Source organism: Tursiops truncatus, chromosome 11 (assembly GCF_011762595.2).
Source record: "Tursiops truncatus isolate mTurTru1 chromosome 11, mTurTru1.mat.Y, whole genome shotgun sequence".
Classification (NCBI taxonomy): domain Eukaryota; kingdom Metazoa; phylum Chordata; class Mammalia; order Artiodactyla; family Delphinidae; genus Tursiops; species Tursiops truncatus.
Genome location: NC_047044.1, coordinates 59,317,340 through 59,340,037, shown reverse-complemented (window position 1 = coordinate 59,340,037; position 22,698 = coordinate 59,317,340). Strand labels below are relative to the sequence as shown.

Here is a 22,698-nt window from a genome sequence, read left to right as displayed (position 1 = left end):
GGAAGCAGGAGAGCAAGGGGGAGGATAAAACAAAGGCTGAGGAGCCACGGAGCTGAAAGCCAGACCCTTCCATTCACGTGTCTTCACCGTATCCACGACTTTAAGCAGGGGAGTCCGTGAGGGTTCTCACTCATCCTTTACCCCCCGCTCTGCTGGAGTAGCAGAGGGCACCGTACCGTGTGGCACGCTCGAACACCAGTTGGCCCAGCTTTGCTTTGTTTATCCCCCATCCACCCCGCAGGTCACACCCCAGGCTCGGGGATCAGCTCGGGCGTATCCACAGGCTGTAATGGGCTCCCCTCTGTGTAGCCGCTCTCAACAGTGGGGCTCTCAGCCCCCAGCTCACACTTCCTTCCAAAGGGCGGAGGCTGCCTGGGGGGCTGCTTCCTCCTAGCAGGGCGATTTCAAGCCGTGCGCTAAGCGCAGACTCCCACACTGCAGCCCTCCATTTAGGCTGTCTGGGCCTGCCTGGACTTCCATGAGCTCTGCGGCCCTTTAGCGGAGACAAAAGGGAAGGCACAACTGGCCGGCGGGGGCCCGGCCCAGCACACAGAGGCAGGGTTCCCGGGAGAAGAGGAGCGGTGCGGAGCTCATCTGAGTGACGGCCAGGCAGGCATACCCCCTGACACGTCAGAGGGAAACAAAAACCGAGACACAGTTGCTTAGGAGTGGGAGTGGGTGTCAAAACCCGAGTCGTGCTTCCTGATGAGCCCAACGCAAAGTGGCACAATGGTGAGAGGACTAGAAAAAGATGGAAAGGGAAGCGGGTGAGCAGTCCCAGGCTTCAGAGTTAGGAAATAAATAACGTTCAGAAAGGTCTGGCTCTGAAGTGGACCAAATGGCTCTCCTGTCCCATGTTTATGGGGTCATGGACCATTAAACTAGCCAACCTACAGATGTCTTCATAAGACTTTACGAGATTAGACTGGGGAGACCCTATAACTCAGCAGCAAGAAGGGAAAACAAGAGGGAGAATTGCAGATAAGAGATGGTGGAAAACGAGCAGAGGTGCCTCCCGGGAGGATGTCTGGGTTCTGGGATCCCTCCGTCTTCACTTCTCACTCCTCTGTGAGTTTTTGCCCACGTATCCATTAGATTCAGAACGGCATCAGGCTTGTATCACCCAATAAATGCTTGACTATCCACACACTCTTTTTCCTTCCTAATCCAACCTCCAACTGCCCCCACCATGACCCACAGTCACTAGATCCTCCGTTTCTTTGGTATTTGTGAAATCAAAATCAAATCAAAAGCGTAACAGCTCATAAACATAATTCACATGTATTGGGATTTTCAAACCTGATTCAGATTGTTTGTCCATGTGGTTTTCCACAAATTCTAATAACCAGGGGCTGACTTTTCTAGGGGTCCCCTGGGTTCCTAAGGGTTAATGTTTATTCTCTGAGCCATTTCGAGGACACACCAGCTCCAAGACCAGGAAGGCATACAGTCTGAAGGGGTTACCGGAAGGAGCAGGGAACAGGATACACGTTCTCTTATTCCCTCAGGCTTGCGCCACCCTGTGGCTATCTGCGCAAAGTCAGAGACCGACAATCCTTAGAAAAAAGCCCTTGCTCTCCAAGCCTCCCAGCTCCGTCACAAACGCATGCGCAGCCACTGGATGACATTTGGGGCCCAGATTAACGAAAGAGTGTAAGATCCAGACTTTGGAAACCACCACTCAGTATCCGTATTTGAAAAGCAACCATTTATTAGAACCAATACAAGAGTATGAAAAGAGGGAAAAGAGGAGAGTGGAAGAGGGGGAGAGAATGAGGTCTGCATCAGATGTCAGTTGTGGAAACACATAAATTGCCTACTTTTAAACATTTACATTTAAAAGGCGAACATATATATATATATATATATATCACTTATCCTAAAAAAAAAAATCAAAAGAAGACATGTTTGGCTGAAATAAAACCCAGAAACACAACCAAAACTCCCCCACAAACCAAAAAGGTCCATAGAGAATTCAATTTCCCATTTTTCCATTCAGAAATCTGGCTACAAAGTGTGATCTGTTTTGCTACTCAGGATGGCACCGAGTGCTGAAAGAAACCCAGCCTCTGGAATCTCTCAGATCCCATCCTGTGGGAAGGGGTGAGAAGGCCTGTGGCCGTGGGCAAATCAACTCCTGGCTACTTGGCAGGATGGCAGACCGTGCTCTCTCCATCCTCCAGGACTCCACAGAACCGCCTGGTGCCGCCAGTGCAGTCAACAGAGGAGCAGAGTCCACTAAACACTGAGAACCAGAATGTGACCGCAGCAAGGGGCCAGGACCTTGTGCTTTTTCAGGGGTTACACATCTAGGGCCAAGGAGAGGGAAAGGAGAAAGAGCCCTGTTGGGGAGAGGAGCCAGCCGAGCCCCTGAACTGAGACGGAGAGCAAGGCTCTTGGGCCCACACCTGGGCAAATACAAAGTGTCCAAAGCTTTCCCAAACCAGAGGGAAGAAAGGTCAAAGTCAGGTTCAGACAGTGGACACCGAGAAAGAGATGACAGATGCTGAATACAGTGAACTGGATGAAGCTTTCAGGAGCATCACTGCCCAATTCTGAGTGTTAAGCTTATCTCTAGAAAAAAAGTCTTCCAAGATGTGGCTCTTTTTTGGTGGGGGATGGAAGAAGTGGTTATGCTTATTGAACCAGCTGGTTCCTACGGGGAGGCAAAGGCTCGGGTACAGATACCACGAAGGGGTGAAGTGACCCAGCCGTCCTGGGATCGGTTCAGGGAGCAGCAAGCCAAGATATAAATAAAACCCACTGTGTGTGCTCTGCTCCCGAGACAACCCAAGTCTGTCCCAAGCCCATGGGGTATGGGACCTTAATTCCCAACCAGCAGAGAAAGCAGCAGCAGCATCCCTGATTCCCTAATCCAATGCTCTTGGGTCTCAAACAGCCTCTCTTTGTGGATGCAAGACATAAAATAGACTAAGTGCTTTCCCCCGTAACATCCTAAGTCTGCACTATTAGGACTTCAACATTCATGGAAACACTGTCAACATCTGAACTAGCAGCTTTGATGAGGGGTGGGGGGCAGAGAATTTGCCAAGGTCACTAAGTAGTTCCAACCTTGGGACAGCTCAGTGAGGACAAAAGCCTATGGCAGGCCTAGACCTCGGCTCAGGGCATCCTCCATTGAGGACCCTAAAGTATTCTAGCAACTTTGATTTACAATGCCTCACAACACCCCTGTGAGGTAGGTCAGTATTATTATCCCCATTTGACAGATGGGGAACTGAGGCATTGAAAGGAGTGACTTGCCCAAGGTCAGCCATTATGAATCAGTTGAGGAGGTTGGCACCATAGTCAGCATCCACTCAATTCTTGTCCATCCCCGGAGCATTTTACATCTTAAGAGTGCACTTGGGAGCAAAAGGAAGCCAGTAGCACACCTCACCCTGCAAACCAGATGAACTCAATCAACCCACAAGTATTAACTGATGGCCCATTATTTATCTAGCACAACGCAAGGAACCTTGAAGAAAGAAGTTGCTTCTGAAAGCCATGTGTTAATGGGTGTCTTGAAAATAAAATTACAGTTTAAACATTAAGGGCATGAATTCTTTTTTTTTTTTTTTTTTTTTGTGGTACGCGGGCCTCTCACTGCTGCGGCCCCTCCCGTCGCAGAGCACAGGCTCCAGACGCGCAGGCTCAGCAGCCATGGCTCACGGGCCCAGCCGCTCCGCGGCATGTGGGATCCTCCCGGGCCGGGGCACGAACCCGCGTCCCCTGCATCGGCAGGCAGACTCCCAACCACTGCGCCACCACGGAAGCCCAGGGCATGAATTCTTTTGTAAAGAAATACTCACTTTACCTTAAGAGGTGAAGGACTAAGTCACACCAATTTCTCAAAGTTCTATACCGAGTAACCCAAATTCCTAAAATTCAGAGTGAAGCAAGACCACACTCAAGCAGAAAGCTAAGAACAGCTTCCTCAGAGGTGGTCTGGGTAGTGCTCTGAGCTCCAAGGTTGGCGGGGAAAGGCCAGCCACTGCGGTGGCAGCAGCAACATTCTCTACAGGCTAAGCTAGGAACCCTAGCACCACCAAACACCCCCTGCTGCTACTCATCCCTCCCCACAATACCCAGGGCCAGCATCTTTCCAATCTTTCTGCCTCAGCTCAACCTCAGGAATTGCAGTATCTTCAAAAACAGTTAAGAATATAGATGGTGACACTTATTCTTCCATTCAGGGAGAGGGTATAAAGTGATCTCTATAACTAGTCAGAAGACACTTGTCATATTCTTACCTCCTGCCAGAGGCATAAATCTTTAACAAAAGAAAGGCAAAAGAAAAAACATGTTCCCCCCTCCTTTGGATTTACACTGGATTCTGGGAGAAATCACTATGACCCTTACCCTAAAACGAAGGGGAAAAAAACTTAAAACCACAGACAGTCCTGGTTTAGAATCAAATCCTAAAGCTCCTGGAAACTGCAAAACAGTGACTCGAGCCTTAAAAGGGCCGTGACATGATGAAACTCTATCTTCTAAGGTCTTCTGGAAGGATCTCCAGGCAGGAAGCCCCTCCTTTCCTCCATACCTACTTGCAGTAGCCAGAGCAACAGGACCCTACGTACCTCAGGAGCTCGAAGAATGATTAATCAACACACACAGTATAATGTTCACCAGGGATGCTCTAGTTCCAGGAAGGACCAACCGTTCCAAGACCTAAATATAAACCTTTTTTCATTGATGGCTGATCACATTGGGTGAGACCAGGTGATGAGAAAGTTCAAGACTGATTAAAGCAGCAGTGACAGTTCAGGTTCAGTCTGTGTTGGAATTTCTCAGAAATCATGACAAACTGGCCACTGGGGCCTGAGTCAACTGTGAGGGTCACACCTGCCAATGCCAGGGGACATCGCCAAATTAAAAAAAAAAGAAAAAAGAAAAAAAGGAGAGGAGAGAGAATGGCAAGAACTTCATTGCATTCAATTTGGCCTAATTTCTTGATAATAGTTTCCTATTAGATTTTCTGATTAATACTGATGGCTCTTACCTAGGCAGTGATAATTAGGTTTTGATCTATTGTGACATTAATGATCACAATCAGTTGACTTTGAAATTGTTTTAATTAATGGTTCTTCCCCTGTCGGCTGCCTCCAGTGCAGGTTCTGTCCCTTCCCCCACCACCTTGTTTTAACTCCTTCTCTCACTGACCTCAGAGACAAATATAGCATTGGAGGGTCTCTTTCTTCCCATGAACCAAGATTTTAAACTATCTTAAAATATTTCTCTGACAGAGGAGCAACATGTGATGATGTTAGGTGAAATGAGGACCAGGATAAAAAGCAAGAAAACACGCTCTCAACGAATAGGAAACATTCCATCTTAGAAAACCACCACAGTCAAGCATGATGTTAAAGTGGCAACGACAAGCCTGAAGTAACTCTAAAAAGACGAGATGAGGTAGTTTAAAATCCAAGAAATCCAGCGCAAGCAAAAAGAAACTAGAATTTTTATGAAGCTGTCCAAGGAACCTTCACACTTGAGTCAACTTTCAATTATCCAACTCTCAATTATGCAGGCAAAGTAGCATTTTTCCTGTGATCACATGTTCAGAACTAGGACATTTCTTAAGGCCAGACTGTTTCTTCACAGGCCTCACCCTGGACCTCCCTAGGCTGATTAAATCTGAAACTCTGGGTCATGTGTATTTCTGGGAGAGGTTTCCACATAAGTGCCACAAGTCTCTGCTTAGAAATCCCCATCTTGAGGTGTTAAATAAAACTACACTGCCCAGAATAGATGCCCAGGTGTTACCAGATGTGCCCCAAGCCTTTTTTTTTTTTCTTCTTGGCAAATCTTCTGTCATTGGAAAGCATGTCCCTGTTTTAGGCTTCAAGCCAGCCTCATGTTAATTCCTTCAAAAGGGATGAGAAACTGAAAAAGGTGTGAGCAACACTGATGAAGTATCCATAAGGAATACATTTTACAGAACCCACAATACAGCAACAACACGTAACTGGATCTGCAACATAGTTAATACCTTCCACAAGCAAGGATTAACTACCTTTAAATACTTTGGCAAAGAGCCTCAAATAGGGACTGAAGCCAGGGGTTCTCAACCTCCACTCACCTTTCTCTTGTAGTAGCATTTCTAACCAAACCTGTTATCTTTATTTTCTGGAATAAAACCACCCTTTGTTGTGATCCATCTATGGCCAGTTAGTTCAATTCACCCAAGATCACGTCTTTTCTACACACGAACCAGTTGTCACCCTCCTACTTTAGGGCCACAAACTATACCAACCAGTCAGTTGTCTCTGCCCTCAAATATAAAATGTGTGCCCATTTGTAGCATTTACTACAATGAACTGGTAGTAATTCATCCCACACCTGTATGAAGATTCTTTGCGGTCAGGGACGCATCTGTTTGAACTTGTTATCCCCAGGGCCAAAAAACGTCCGTTGAATGAAATGCATGTTGATGTACACTAAGGTGGCCGGAATGTGGATGGCTCAACAGAAATCCACCATGATTAATTGGGGGGCAGGCAATTCCGAGCATGTGCTCTTGGGGGCAAGGCTGGTAACATCTCTATTTTTGAAAACTTTTACGATTAGTGGTAAAGCCAAAATGAAACAAATACACTGGGTCCAGACCTTTCCTCTCTCTGACCTGACACAGGTATGCTTGCTTGGTGGTCTAATTACAAAGGTACAGATCTCAACACTCTAAAAACCTAAACCAAAAGGATGGAGCCATGGGTGCAAAATGAGCTTTTCCTTTGACCTAATTTGTGAGAAACCATTTCCACATTTCAAATCTAATGATATAACCCTTCCTGAAGTTCTCAGGTCACTGCGAACTTATTTTAGGCCCTCAAATTTGAACCCTAAAGGCAAAAACAATCACTCCCCAGCCCAAACACGGATCCCTCACTGTACCTTAGGTAAGCTGGGCTACACACAGATCAGACAAAACCACAAGATGAAAATCACAGGCACCTTCCCTGAGGCCAAAGGATTTGGCCTGAAGATAAGGAAATTGGATTGCAGGGAGGCTACAGCACAAGTACGAAGAGTTAAGAAGAATCTAAAACTGCAGGAACTACAGGAAAAAGACCAACTTTTCTTCAACAAAAAAAAGTAGTACGGATATACGGCTGGGGGCCAGCCGAGGACCATAGACTTTCGAGCATTAAGGAACACCACAGGTCCAAATGCTCCCTTGAGCAGATGAAAACCGGACTGCAGGAGGAAAAATGATACGGCTCTCTCCAGGTTAAAAATGGGTGCTTCCATCAGGGCTGACGTTCTCTAACAGCTGATCTTAATGTGAGGGGATCCGCCCAGCCCAGGGCTCAGAAAAGCAGCTATGCTGACCTTGGTAGACTCTGCTGGTCAAAGCTCTGCTACATTCTCTGGAAAGAGAAATCCTTGAATGCTGATTTCAAGAAAAAATTCAGCATTAGAAAGATGTTTTGAAAGAGGACTTAACATAAGAAAAATATACTTTGAGCACCTGAGACCTAGATGTTTAAGAGCGCTTAGCCCAGGGCCACTGACTCTTCTGAGAGGAGAAAGCCCCATGAAAGCAGGTTTCTCTTTGAGGCTGCAATCCTCCAAGGGCCTGGACAGCTACTCAGCACTAACAAATGCCAGAAGAACAGGCAAGCATCCGTCTCCTTTCTGCTGAGGGCTGAGATCAGTATTGGCCTTTGGCTCCCTCTGTTCCTACAGAAGTAGCAGTGGGTAGGCAGGGAGAGAACAAGTTGTTTGGGCAGCACTCAGTACAAGACCATGATTCAGTAAACTGTGGACAGAAAAAGATGAATGGAGCAAAGACTGAAGTATTAAAGGGGTGATGAGTAGTAGACGATACTGGGGGTTTTTGTTAAAAGAAATCTGATTTTGATGAATGCCTTACGTATTACCTACAACCCTGGCAACTATGTGTCCCACGTTTCTCAAGACCAGTCTTAGTACCAAATAATTCGGTTGTGTTCTTTGTCCACAGGCTAGATTTGGGCTCTAAAAATATGGTCACTGTACTTTGCTTACATACCCACTGCTCCTGGGAGACACACTCTGGCTACATGGATAAGCTGTCATTTTCTCCACCTGCCAACTTAAGAGACCCGGATTACCTCCTCAGTGGCTCTGGCCTACTTCTGTCCTATTCTGGTATACCCTAATTGATATCCTTAGTTACTTGTATGAAAAATCTCCTTTCTGACTATCCTTTCTTTCAGATGCCCATCAGATTAAGTACTAACAACTGTCAACTATCCAGCACTTGACCGAGGCCTTTAATTCCTTCAGAGTTAAGGAAGATGGAGATGAAACCCCTACCCACCTGAGGTGTGGGTTATGCGTTCTCACCCAATCACATTACCATTCAGAAGGATTTTCCTGGATGGCTGAAACCAAAAGCTTCATTGTTCCAGTCTGTCATGTCACTGCAGCAACAGCTGTCTTCTCAACCGTGCAGTATAATTTTTGACATAATTTATACAACCACACAGAATTCAATCAGCAGCTGAGCAGGGAAGCAATGTTAACAAATGCTATGAATGGGTATATGATTTGCATATTATTCGGCTCATCTGTGGACTGGAGCAATCTCTCCATTCCCCTCGTTACTCTGAATAATCTAGAAATGGTTGAATGCTCCTGGCCAGACAGCTATGTATGTTTTAAAAATCAAAAGCAACCACAAAAACCTCAATGGCTGGTGAACTCCAGAGTTAAGGCTATTTCAAGCATTTATTCTTATCTCCTCAGCTTTGGGCTGGGACAAGGATGCTCAAAACCCTGCTATTTCTTTACTTTTAGTCTTGATTCTCTAGCCCCCTTCAACTACAAGAAAAAAAGGGTAACGAGAAGCAGGGTGTTTCTTGGGGAACAAAGGCAGAGGATATAATCAGAAAAATAATCTCTCAATATAATGGTAAAGCAGGAAGAAGCCAAAAGGGAAGTATTTTGCTGAGTAGGAAGAGGTCGTGTCAACATGCTACTGCCGGGGCCTGTCACTCTCTGAGGTTGATAGTCTTCCATGGAAATGCATTTAAAAAAAAAAAAAGATACAACTAAGAGTTTGAGGGTGGAGAAAGGGAAGAGCGTTAATACTTTGGGGACTCTTGGTGGCAAATCCAGGAGTCATCAAAGCAGGACATTTATGATTATAAACACTATGAATACTTAAAATTGATACTGTGGCCAATGGCTCCCCTCTAAGAATTCCCCACTGAAAATAATGGCATGGAGGGAAACTTGGGTCCACTGAGAAGTGAGGGTCAGGTTTGAAGCCTCTTTGGTAACAGGAATGCTTTGGGAGGCCACAAAAGTTGGCAGGGCTGGAGGGTGCCTAGCACCTTGGCACAAGCAAGCACCAGGCAGTCACTCACACCTACATAAATAGATAATCCAAATGGGAGGGATGGAAGGAAATAATACATATATACCATATGTGATCATAAAGACAATTGTACCCTACCCTGTCATCCTCATGTACTAATAGCTACAAGTCTCCACAGTCAATAATCTTGTCATTTTATGACAGCCTACACCAACTTGCAGAAGCAGAAACAGGGATCGCTGAGAGACAAGGCCAAAAGTCCTGGGGCTAAAAGGAGTGCCTTGACAAATCTGAATGTAAAATTTCAAGCCCTCCAAAGGATGGAGCTATTCTGGGAGGATGGGTGAGGATGAACAACAGAGGGTGGCCCAGAAGACCACACGAGGAACCCTGTATTCTCCTGGGTACAGCTGAATGAGGCTGGGGAAGCCCCAACACGTAGGCAGTTGCTACTGGCTTTTTAAAAAGATGGGCAACATCTTTTCCAACCCAACATCTCAAAACAAAGCCTAGCTGGTCATCAACATGTTCCAACAGCCAAAGAAAGAAACCAAAATTCATCATCATTATAGCAAAATCCCCCACTAAAAAGCGACCAACCCTGAAAAGATCAAGACTCTAAGGTGATTAAAAAGTTATAACTCATCTTGAGGTCACAGGGGAGCAGAAGGAAGAGAGCAGGGCAAAGGAAAAACTGGTGAGAATTACACACAGTATGTAAATGCCTGGTCTTCACAGAGAGACACCTATCATGAATCAGACCGTCAGTTATGTTACAAGAGAACCAATACCGACATTTCTCCTGTGGAGCACAGTGATAAGCACATTTTTTATGGATGTGTTTAGGATAGAAGGGGGTGGGTAGAGGGAGAGGAGGCAGGGAGGTGAATGTATTATGTACAAAGAGAAATGGCAGAGACCACCCCCTCCTTTAGCTCTTTGCTGTTTCTTTCTCTTTGTTTTCCGCATCCTCAGGATATGCATGCCACGTCAGTCTCTCTTCATAAAATGCTATCACAATTTGTGGACATTTAACATTAGCTTCTTTTGCAAGAACCAGGTCTGCTTCATCTGTGTCTTTCCTGGAGAGAAAGAATATGAGACTTCAGAACGAGAGGAAGAGCGAGAGTCTGTCCAAACATAGATTTATGTTATTAAATTATGATTTAGCTGACTTGATTTCCTCTCCATCTTGATTTCAAAGGGAAAAGGATCCTAACAGTTCCACACTTTCAAGGAGAAATTTAAGTAAATGAATCAAACTGTCAGTAAATATCATTTAACCACTACATCAGAAAGAAACAGAAGTCTGCAGCTAGAATAGATCGAAAACAGCAGGCTTCAACAAAAGGCTGAAGACTAAACTACTATATAAATTCTGCTCCCATAATTTTTATTTGTGTGTACGAGCATGTGAATGCACACACGATCAAGCCTACATTCAGCCCTATTGATTATGCACAAATTGCTCAATCCAGTTTCTGCATCATCTGGATCGTGAAACGGTCCTAACCCCCATCTTGTGGCCTTTTTAAACACTCATCCTTTTGGTCAGAACTGTGGATTGGAACAATAAGAAAACAGAAATTTAAGTCATCAAAGAATGTAAAATCTAGTCACTAAAATGAAATGTAGGAATTAGCTGCAAATTTCAAGTACCCAAGTTACACATGCTCTACTCTCCGGTATAACAAAAAAATCTAGCAAGTTCCTTAACTAACCAGGATTCCAAAACAAGAAAAAAAATATTTTAAATTAAAATTCCACTGAGATGTGAGCAAAGACAACTAACTCCTTCTCTAGAAGACAGAGATGTTGAATTCATAGAGGTGAGCATTATGGATGAGAAGAGATGGGGGAAAACACACAGCTCAGAGCAGCTACCCAAATTTGGACAGTGGTCGAAAAAGCTACTTAATATGTGAATGTAAGTCATAAGTCCCATATATGGCTGAGTGGGAAAAGCAGTCAATACAGCTCCTTACTTCAGAGAGAGTATAGTGATTCTTTAAATATAGACTTCTGGGTAATTTACCAGCAAAATTTCGATCAGATAAAATATTAAACCTCTTGACTATACAACTTTTAATGTAATTAGCTTCCTTTGTGGCACTGTAGCACGAACCCTCTATTTAGAGACCAAACTTAAATCACAAGCCCAGAACACTTGGAAACAGAGAGGTAGTGAGGGCCACACCATAAATCACTTAGTCTTTAAGAAACCAAACTGAAGGGAAGTAACCACACTTTCCTTTAAGAGCCATTCCCTCTACCGGATGAAATAACTTGTGCTTTGGCTAGTGTTATTTTTAATGCTTTTCTTTAAGATTATTTTTCTCTTTTAGACATTATTCAGTGGTCTTGGTCTTCAACGATGGCAGAAAGCCTCACTCAACTCCTATCCCATGGCCACAGGCTCATGGTGTGACGGTAAATGATTCAGAACTGTGTAAATAAACGGTTAGGTCACATTTATATTGCTTCCTACCTCAATTCTACCATTCTCTGGTATGTGGGCTAATATAATTAGGCTTCATACCAAAGCTTTACAATGTCTTAAATCCATTCTGAACCATAATTCCCATTTAATACTGACAGTTGGTATCAGTTAACAATTTAGATCACTGACGATCAAAATTCTTAGTTGGGGAATACTCAGTCTTCCCTCCCTATCTTCCATACGAACTCAAGCCACTGGTAAGGAAACACAATCGCAGAGTGAGGCCCAATGTCTCTCACCATTTCATTAGGAACATTAAATCGCCACAGGAATCTGTCGCCCCAATGATCTTTTCTGGTTCCAATCCTCTCTCAAAGCCCCGAGCGATATCATTGCTCTGCTATAAACAGAAGATGAAGAAAGGTTACAGCTTGGAGATAAGAGTAAAAAACCTCCCCATTTCTCAGCTCAACAAAGCACAACCTAAGTTAATATCACCGGACACCATTTTTGTCACCCAATTCATAAAGTTCTTAGAACTTAAATACAATACTGGGTCAGCCAGTGACAATGATGCTAAAAGATATTTTTGCAGGAAGATGCAGTTGTCCTTCAAGTATTCCTTCAAAGGGTTAGGAGTGGTCCCTAAAACTGCGTAATATCCCTTAAAATATTCTGGAGTCATCATCTAGTAACTTCTCTAATCCCCTAATCTAATCTTGATATGATAAACAGACTACTCCTAAACTGTTGCTTCTCAGATGATAAACAAGCCCACCTGAACTAAGTCCTTTTTCATTTTATAAACTTCAAATATAGCACCTCTCAATCTTTATTTTCTAGACATTTAGTTCACCTAACACTGACCAATATTTTTAATACTTCTTTTCACATAGTCATCTATATTTATGAAAGAACAGAGATAAGAATGATTCAAGGCACTACCATAAAATAGAAAACTTCTTTCAGAGCTCACATACTGTAATACCCACACACTTGGGGAAGAGGCCCTGATCTGTGCCTGTCCCCTCCTGATGGAGATAGGTCATCAGCTTTAGAGAGCAGAACTGGACAGTGATTTAAAACAAACTGATAATTCCGTAGGGGATTATCCAAACTTGGTCAAACTGCAATCTAGATAAGGAGCATAGGGTCTGATTCAGGTGTGATGGCACTGGTGAGAGCAAAATGGTGAAATTTTATACAAACCAGGTAATTTTAAAAACCTCATTATGGAGGATAATGCCACTTATCTAGTGGCAACACAAAAAAAGATTCAGAAAGACTGCCTAAGTGAACGAAATCTCTGTCTGATTTTCATGATAAAATCTCTTTGATCTGACATTCACCTTGCTTTCTTCTGAGAGATACATTCAGCATCCAGGTGGTCCCCAAAGATACCAGAACCCACACTGGGAAGGAAATTCCATGCATGAATCAGGGGACATACAGACTCAAAAGCATAGCCTCTTTTGGGGGGTGCTGAAAGGGAGGAGGTTCCCAGATGTGCACACAGCTGCTCACAGCTGGAATGCTGGTGCACAAACCAAGTCGTAAATCGTAGCTGGCGGCTGAAAACAGTTTGCCACATAGGGAGGGAAGGGAAGAAAACTGTTCAAGCTGCTGAAAAGGAGCGAGGTGAGGAAAATGCTAAAATCATTACACAGGCAGTAATCTTACATCAGGCATAACGCCGGCTAACAAAGTTCTTCTGCAGTGGTCTAAAGAAAGAAACGAAATCCCCTCCTGCACCTTTAAGATACACAATCACCTATCTTCCCAGCTGCCTACCTGACAGCCGCCAGCACTGCTGAGAATGCTATGGGCCCCCAGATGAACATTACAATGTAAGGGACACGTGGGGTGGTTCTCAAGGTCAGCAGCAACAGAACCTGGCCTAGAAAAAAAACTCTCTGCACTGGCCAGCGTCTCAAAGCCAGGTCGCTTCTTTTGAAAAGGGCAGAAGCCTTAGGTTGAGCCAATACACACTATATGTCACAAATAGCTACAGAAGTCTTATGCTGCGTTATTTTTTGGTCTTTTTACTTAGCTAGAAAATGAATCAAATGACAAGAGCCAGAAAACAAAGGGCTAAAAAAAAAGGAAGGAAAGAAACAAGTCCTAGCTCCTTAGAGAAGGGAAGGCATTCTCAAATTATTTACCAGTACACTGTATCACAATGATATACACACCTCACCAGAATAGGGCAGTTTTGAAAATAAGACTGTAAAACATAAAATTAACTAGGGAAACAAATAAGGAGACAAACAAAAACCTAGAGTCCACTTCCACTGGCAGCCTCCAATCTTTCACTCTTATTTCAATTCTTTTTGGAAAGCTGGTCTCCCATTTTCTTTCCTCGGGAGACCAGGAATCACTTGTGTTAAGTCTCTAGAAAATACTGATGCCTAGGTCTGACCCACAGAAATCTGAATTTAATTGGTCTGGGGTGCATCTTGGGCACTGGAGATTTTTGAAGCAACCCCCCAGTCCCCTGCCATGATCCTAATGTGCAGCCAGGGCTGAGAACTGATGCTCTAGAAAGATGGGTATCCAAGGAGAATGAAGATAAATAAGGATGCTTATGGCAGTGATGCTAGAAGATTCAGAAGCAGACTTACGCTTTTATTTTATTAAACTTTAAGGGTACAGTACATCCTTCACCACAAAAGGCTTCACAACCTTGAAATAAATGAAAGGAGTGGAAGCTGAGGGGTGGGGTATGTGTATATGTGTGCCCAGAGGGAAAAGATATAGACGAAAAGAGGAGAGAGGCAATAACTGCTTATGGCTAGTTACTTGAGAGCTAAAATTCAGAAGAATTAAGGCAACTGAATCAAACCAAAATTTCATAAACACACTTTTCCAAACTGAACAATAAAAGGATTCAAAAGGAAGATGAAAATTTATTTGGAGTATGTAAAAATATAATAGGATAAAAAGAGAATATACATGCCACTGAACTGTTCACTTTAAAATGGTTAATTGTATTTTATGTGGATTTCACCTTAATTAAAAAAAGAAAGAATATAAAGGGTTGAAAGTAAGTGCTACCTTTGGAACAAAAGAAAAGTGAAGCTTTTTAAAAGCTTCTTTATATCCTTAAAAAAATTCACCAAAGACTCTCCCTCTCTAAGATAATTAGCCACTTATTCTTGGATAAGGCACAGAGTAGCTGAACGTTTTATGGGATTTATTTTTGCCACCCTAACGCAATTCAGCGAACACATATTACGTTTCTCACTCATCCAGGAGGGGGCGCTGTGGTCGATCAACATGTCTCCCTGGAAGCTCTTTTGTTCAACGATTTACCTTGCAGGCCATCCTTAGAACAGAAATAACCAAAATAATGCCCTTGTTTTGGAAGGAGGGGGATTGGGGGAGGCAGAATAATAGTTTGCGGGGGGGAAAAGGAGAAATAAAGCTTACCTCTCTCTTTTTTTTGGATTTGATATCATCAGCACTGTTTGAGAAATTGGATTTCCTCTTGTTACCTTCTGACTTCTCCCTGGGTTTGTTATTTTCACCCTCCTTCATCTTCTTATACTTTTTCATAAACTCAGAAATTAGCTCAGGGCAATCCAAGTTTTTCTCGGGTTCCCAAGTATTGTGCTCCCTGGGCAAAAAGAATGGAGAAAAAAGGAAAGAAATGAGGGGGGCGGGGAGGGGAGGGAATCCAATGCCTTTATTTTAAAGACGACAAGTAGGCAAAAAGGAAAGAACCTTGGCTTAAAGGAGATAACAAATTTGATCCTAGGAATCTAACCAAGAGAAAAAATATATCCACAAAAAAAACTTGCACACAATTACTTATAGCAGCATTTTAACAGCCAAAGACAGAAAACAATTCAAATGTCTATCAATTGGTGAATAGATAAACAAAATGTGGTATATCCAGACAATGGAATACTATTTAGCAACAAAAAGAAACACAATATTAATATATGCTACAACATGGAAGAACCTCAAGAACATGCTAAGTGGGCTTCCCTGGTGGCGCAGTGGTTAGGAATATGCCTGCCAATGCAGGGGACACAGGCTAGAGCCCTGGTCTGGGAAGATCCCACAGGCTGTGGAGCAACTAAGCTCGTGCGCCACAACTACTGAGCCCGCACTCTACAGCCCGTGAGCCACAACTACTGAGCCTGCGTGCTACAACTACTGAAGCCTGCACGCCTATGCTCCGCAACAAGAGAAGCCACCGCAATGAAAGGCCTGCGCACCACAAGGAAGAGTAGCCCCCCCTCACCGCAACTAGAGAAAGCCTGCGCATAGCAACGAAGATCCAACGCAGCCAAAAATAAATAAATTTATATATATATATGTATATATATAAAGAACATGCTAAGTGAAAGGAAACAGATGCAAAAGACTATACATTGTCTGATTCCATTTACATGAAACCTCTAGGAAAAAGACAAATTTAAAAACAGAAAGCAGAACAGTGGTTCCCTGTGGCTAGGGCTTGGGATTACATACAAATATTTAGGTTCAAGGGAATTCTGGGAGGTTACAGAAATGTTCTAAAACTGGAGCATGCTGATGGTTGCATACTCTGTAAATTTACTAAAAATCACTGAATTTTATACTTTCAATAAATAAATCCTATGGTATGTAACTTATACCTCAATAAAGCTGTTAAACACTCAAATATAAGTTCTGCTTTGTAAGTGGCAAAATAATGTGATTTCATACATATAATCATCTATGCAAATGCTGAAGAGAAGACAACCTAATTCTAAATGCACTCCAGTTTATACTGTCTTAAATATGTTACTTATATTTTGAAGAAATTCCAACAAGTTATTAGAAGATTAAAATAATTAGAAAAGAGGTAGTAAGGGCTTAAATCATTAGAATACAGACGAATCATAAAAAGGAAAAGACTCAAAACTGGAATTTGGAGTGCATTAATTCAATGCTCTGGATTCAACCTATCGTTACTAGGTATACATTTTTCAAAATACATTTTTATATTAATAAGCAAAAACAATCCAAATTAAAAAAATTGTGTCTAATTAAACTTGGATCAAGGGAGTCCTACTATGAGGAAAACAAATAGTTGGTATTCACAAAGTTGTTCTCTGTATCCCCAGCATAGGTTTTAGAAAAGCAAACCAACTACCATCTGCAGTTTATGGAATCAAAGCAAGAAATGTCTCTACACAGGAAAAACTAGACCAGGCATCCTCTTCACTCCTAGCCAGTGGCAGAGGTTCTTTTGGTTATATAGTAAGAATTAGCTACATTAAGATATATCTGTAAATATATCATAGCAGTTTCTATAATCCCTTCATTGACTGAGGAAAATTTTTTTACGTTTATGCACCATTCATTTTAGATCCTTCATTGTTTTTGTTTTTTGAATAAGGTAGCTTTAAATTGGAATGGTTTGAACACATGCCATAATAACTAAGTAGCAGAATGATGGGAAAATCTGAGATATTTACTCTAGACTTCAACTTTCTGCAAAAACAGCTTAAGAATGAAACAAAATTTATTTCTAAAACATTTGAGCCAAAACCGGAAAAGCCTCTTCCTCATAGCTCTTCTTTCAGCAAAAAAAAAAAAAAAAAAAAAAAAACCAAAACAATTTCCTCATACAATAACTTTCTCCTAAATCCACAGTATATGTAAGTTTACTATCCCAGGAGAAATTAAGGCACGAAAATCAAGAGACATGCCAACACTGTAGCATAATAAGTAAGCAGATGCAGAGGTAGGAGAGAATCTCTGTTGCTAGCAAGGAAAGCCAGTCTTCTAATGAGATTATCCCTTTTCCTACCATATTGGTATTGTTGTTTCTACATCAATCAATTTTCACCCAAAAGATAGCACGGTATAATTTATAAAGAATCTGGGTTTTAGCGCCAAAGAAATCTGATGCTGGGTCCTTGTTTCAGCACGTACCAGTTCTGTTATCTTTGGCAAACAACTAATTTCCTCCTATGTAAACTGAAAATACCTCTAAAGGCTGTTATGAGAATTAAAGAGAACACATGAGGTAGAATATGACCACTGCCTAGTAAACAGTAGGTACTTAGTTGTAGACAGTGCTGAAGGGGCACAATCTGTTCCGGTCTTTAATGATAAACTCTGGATATTTCTGACAAAGTAAGGACAAATGTTTAATCTGGGACTTCCTTGGTGGTCCAGTGGTAAAGAATCCGCCTTCTAATGCAGGGACGCGTGTTCGACCCGTGGTGGTCGGGGAACTAAGATCCCACATGCTGCGGGGCAACTAAGCCCGTGCGCCACAACTACTGAGCTCGCACGCCTCAACAAGAGAGCCCGCGTGCCACAAACTACAGAGCCCACATGCTCTGGAGCCCACGCGCCACAGCTACAGAGAAGCGCACGCACCCCAATGAAAGACCCGCATGCCCCAACTAAGACCCGACACAGCCAAAAAAAATAAATACTAAAAAAAAAGGTTTAATCCATCTACCCTAAACCTTTTCTTTTCCTCTTTTATGTATGTAAGGTACCAGTAGCTGAATTATATAGTCTTGAAATTCTTCAAAATGCCCAACAATTTCCAGTGGTGACGCACTGGGCCAAATAAACACCCTCAAAGTCTTTAGGTGTATTTTAATTCCTTTCTCATGGTGCTCTAGGCCTCTCAAATTTATAGTTCACGTCTCTAGAAGATGTTGTGATACCACTCCTCTTTAGAAATATGGAGGGAACATTCTGATTGCTGTGCTACCCACATTTAGTGCTGTGTATGTGTGCTACAGATGCTAAGCATCGTGCAGTGCGTAAACTGCCCCACCTAAAACACCAGCAGTGCTCCAGATGAGAAACTTGATTCACACAATAAAATAACCTTAAATATATTCTGAAGGCTCCTGTTCATAACTTTCTCCAAAGGTACTGGCAAAACATTCAATCTTTTATCATATTTAAGTCCCACACTTCAAAGTTGTGATGTTCAGTATGGTAACTACTAGCCACATGTGGCTAATGAGCATTTGAAATGTGGCTGCTATGAACTGAGACGTGCTACAAAATGTAAGATATACATCAGATTTTGAATTCTTAAGCATGAAAAATAATGTAAAATTTTATCAATAACTTTTGTATTCATTAATTTTGAAATAGCATTTTGATGTAGTGTGCTTAATAAAATATATTATTAAAATTAATTCCACTTTTCCTTAATGTAGCCACCATAAAATATGAAATTACATATGTGGCTTGCATTACATTTTTATTGGACAGCACCACTCTGAGGAGCCTAAACCAGTTCCTAAAAGCTCACTGGGATCACAGAAACCCATTCTTTGTTATCAGGCATCCTGAGAACAGAATTAGTGAGAAATTGAGGCAAAATGCCTAATGATTACACAGCTTCATGTATTTCACTTTTCAAGCTACCTCTCCTATGCTTGTGTGTCTAGTTCTACTTATTCCAAAGGAAAGAATAACCTACTTTAGCACTTCAACATAAAGTCAGTTACTGCCTAATTCTGAATAGTCAACACTTCAGTACCATTCTTAAAGCTCACTGACCTAAAAAGAGGGTTTTATAATAATAAAAGATAAATTGAGAGATAAAGGGATAGATTATATTAAAATGTTAACTGTAGAAACTAGGTGGTGTGTATCTGAGTGTTCACTCAATTTCTTTTGCCTTAGCTGTATGTATATTTGAAATTTTTAAAAATAAATATTGGGGGAAAACTGAGGTCTCAGATTTAAGTCTCTCATTAAGATGAGTGTTTCATCCTAGGACAATCTTGAGGTCCAAGGATCATTATCGAAAGCTATGGGCTATGGGATCAACTACGACTTCTTCTGCTTAAATGTATGTGCTTTAGCTTAGTTACATCCAAAGGAATAGTAACAGCAGCAGTTTATACTTACATTGAGCTTATGTGTCAGGCTCTACACATCTCCCCAATGTCTCTATGATATAGACTATTTCTAATCCCTATTTTATTGAGGAAGAAAAAAGATTAAGGAACTTCACCAATGTCACCCAGCTCGTATCATAAGTGGTAGAGCAAGAATCTAGACCCAGGCAATCTGGTCCCCAGTCTATGCTCCTAACCAGTTCATTATACTGCCTCTCAAAAGCATTCTCATTAGAACATCAGCTCCAAGAAGCAGGAGATTTTGCTTAGTTTATTGCTGTGTCTTCTGACTCTTAGAAAGGAGTGCAGGTGGTGAAAGAAAAAGATGGTGATGGTTCACAGGGAAATGCCTGTGTCTGTGTCCACCTGCGCAGAGTCCCAAAGCCTGAGAGAAGGCACTTACTCGGAAAAGCCTTTCCACTTCAGTAGATACTCCACTTGCCCCTTAACCACACGCCTGTCTAGCACCTTCTCCACGACATACTCCTCCTCATCCTCTGAAGAAGAACTGTCAGCTGTCCGCTTGGTTTTCTTTCCCATGTCTCACGCTGTTCCACCTGAAGGACTAAGGCCACCGGGTTCCTGCAAATGGGAAGGACAGAAATGGTCAGAATCCATGTGAGCAGTTAAAACTGTCTGTTCTGGATGGGATGCAGGGGGTATAACACAAAGTTGCCATGTACCTTTTTCTTGCATCTTAAAGCATCCTACAGATGAGGCCTAAGAGTTTAATCAAAAATGGGCAGATCCCCACTTTCTCTTCAGCTGACAAGATCAAAATTATTAGATGGCACAATTATCTAACTCCTCTAATTTCAGATTCCATAAGACAAGTAATGTGTGGGATTTTACTCCTAGCTAATTCTATAACTGTTTACAAGTCATAAACTCAAAGACAAGTATGGAAAACCTTCAGTTAAAAGAACCGTGATAGAATTAACACATTTCCCTCCAAGGTTAATAAGGTTTTTTATAAAAATGGAAAAAAAAAAAAAGTAATAAGAAAAGCCACCAAAATCTAACTTTCCTCTGCTCTGAGCATCCTGAACAGTCTCTTAGCAGCACAAAAAAAGTCCTGCTCAGGCATCTTTCGCCACATTTTCAGTGACTCAGTACATTTCCCTTAAACAAACTGAGCTTGTCCCTTCTGAGCATCCATCAGCTCACAAAAGCAAGGCTGACATCTCAAACACATTAAGCCTCCCCTTTCATTTGGGGATGGGAGGGAGGCAGGAAGGAGAAAAAGATTTTTGAGTCCTAAAAATCAAAATTAGTCATTGAGTTGTTCAATAATTCTTAAGGCTCAACTAATCCAATTATTAAGGAGGTACACCTCTCCTCTTAACTGGAGTTGACTTTGGGCCAAAGGAAGAAGAGGAGGAAAAAGAAGTCTGGTCCCAGACTCACATCAACATGAAGCCTCAAAACACAGAGGAACCATTCATAGGCCCAAGGAAAGCTGAAGCAAGGCAACACAAATGGAAATTGAGTTAAGCTCAGAAATATGCACAACCAGGGGTACTCAACAGAGAGTCTAGTTTTTTAAATTCCCACAATCATTTTTAAGAATTCTTCCTTAACCATGTTAAATGGTGCCTAGAGTCTGGATTACAGAGTAGCAGGAATTGTTTTCTTAGCTGAACTCTATTTTTATTTTGCTGTAACCTTTAAAGCTTTTTTTCAGCACTAAAAATATTTCCATCCTGATCAGAAGACCACCCCAGGAATAGGGAAGGTCGCTACTGATCTCGGAATTTTGTTCGAGTAGCATAAAAAGTTGCATTTATCAATTTACTTCAAATTAGCAAATTTTAGGGAATTATTCCCAGAATATATAGTTGGAAACCATATCTCCAAAACTTACTAGCAATAGGTCTGCCCACCCAAAAAACTGTTTGTACCCATTACTGCCTCGTAATAAAACTATGTCTTCATTAACATACTTTATTTGGAAGAGGGGGTGGGAGGATGGGGTAATGTAGGTGAGGGGTTTCAAAATAATTTTTCCATGAATTCAGGGGAAAGTCCTAAGCTTCAAGAAAAAAAATCTGATTTATTTAAAATAAAAGCAGCCTCCAACCTCACTAGAGACAGGAAATGTCATATTCCAAGGAGAGTAACCCACCCCCGCCCCCACTCACCTTGGAATTTCCGGGAGCTGAGCAGCTTAGGTCAGAGCGCCAGGGTTAAAACCAGCCCCGGGTTAGATGCATGCAGTGAAGCATTGTGGCTATGGCCTCCCCTGCCTCACAAGGAAAAACAAGGATTTACATATGTGCTCTTCAGTTTGAGGGAGAAAAGAGGAAAATCTACCTTTACACCTTCATGCAAAAGAGGAGCCCCAGAGGCAGCAGATGAATGGGGGTTCCCTCCTTTACCTACCGGATCGCCCCAGTTCTTTCTTTCCCTCTGGGCTAACAGAAGGGGCCTCCCCTCCCAGGTCTGGGGCTTGGCGGGCTGGCAGCTCCCCCGCCCCCACCCAGCTGCCTAGGCGCCACTGCGCAGCTGTCCCAGTCCGTTGCCATGGCAACTGGCAGCCTTACTAGACTAAGGGAGGGGCGGGGGGGAGAGGCAAACGGAAAAGTTAAAAGGCTTAACTTTTCTTTTCAGTGAAGACTGGGTGGAGAAGTTGGAAGGTACCTCCCTTGGCCTCAAGGCTAAGGCATTCAGAGCTCTAGGGAATTGGCGCTTGGATTTTAAACCCAAAACTTGTGCTTATTCCTCTAAGAGCACTGGGAATTAATCAATAGCATTTTAAGATCTAACAGGATTATAGCTCAACTGGGGGGGGGGGGCGGGAGGCGGGGAAAGGCTAGCTCCTTCTTCAAGATCAGTACAAACTACCCACCCCCTAATCCAGCCCACCAGAAGCACTTTAGACAAGGCCTTTTCTACCATCTGTCACTGAACAGTTAATTAAGATTGCTGGGGTGGGGGTGGGGTGCAGGGACTAACCGGAGAGGGGGAAGGGAAGGATTTCAAAGATGCTATACAACTTCCCCTTTGGGGGGAATTACTGGATACAGAAACAGAATGTAGCGACTTGAAGCACTACCAAAGAACCTTTCAGCTGAAATTATAGGTAGAAA

The 22,698-nt window shown here is 42.5% G+C and overlaps 1 protein-coding gene across 5 annotated transcripts in view; it reads right to left on the bottom strand.

The window, feature by feature from the left end:
• Positions 1 to 1,687: 1,687 nt before the first annotated feature.
• The window catches only part of CBX5 (chromobox 5), a 35,228-nt gene continuing 14,217 nt past the window's right edge, over positions 1,688 to 22,698 (bottom strand). For 3 of the 5 annotated variants that reach the window (XM_004310793.4, XM_019947217.3, XM_019947219.3), the window contains 4 exons: positions 20,013 to 20,191; positions 15,180 to 15,366; positions 12,050 to 12,150; positions 1,688 to 10,392 (listed from right to left, as the gene is read on the bottom strand). In XM_004310793.4, the coding sequence (XP_004310841.1) occupies positions 10,242 to 10,392; positions 12,050 to 12,150; positions 15,180 to 15,366; positions 20,013 to 20,149 (576 nt within the window). In that variant the 5' untranslated portion in view covers positions 20,150 to 20,191 and the 3' untranslated portion in view covers positions 1,688 to 10,241. Of the gene's footprint in view, positions 10,393 to 12,049; positions 12,151 to 15,179; positions 15,367 to 20,012; positions 20,192 to 21,750; positions 21,856 to 21,991; positions 22,094 to 22,698 lie in introns of those variants that run through there. The other 2 variants (XM_033866551.2, XM_004310795.4) reach the window with 2 other exon arrangements.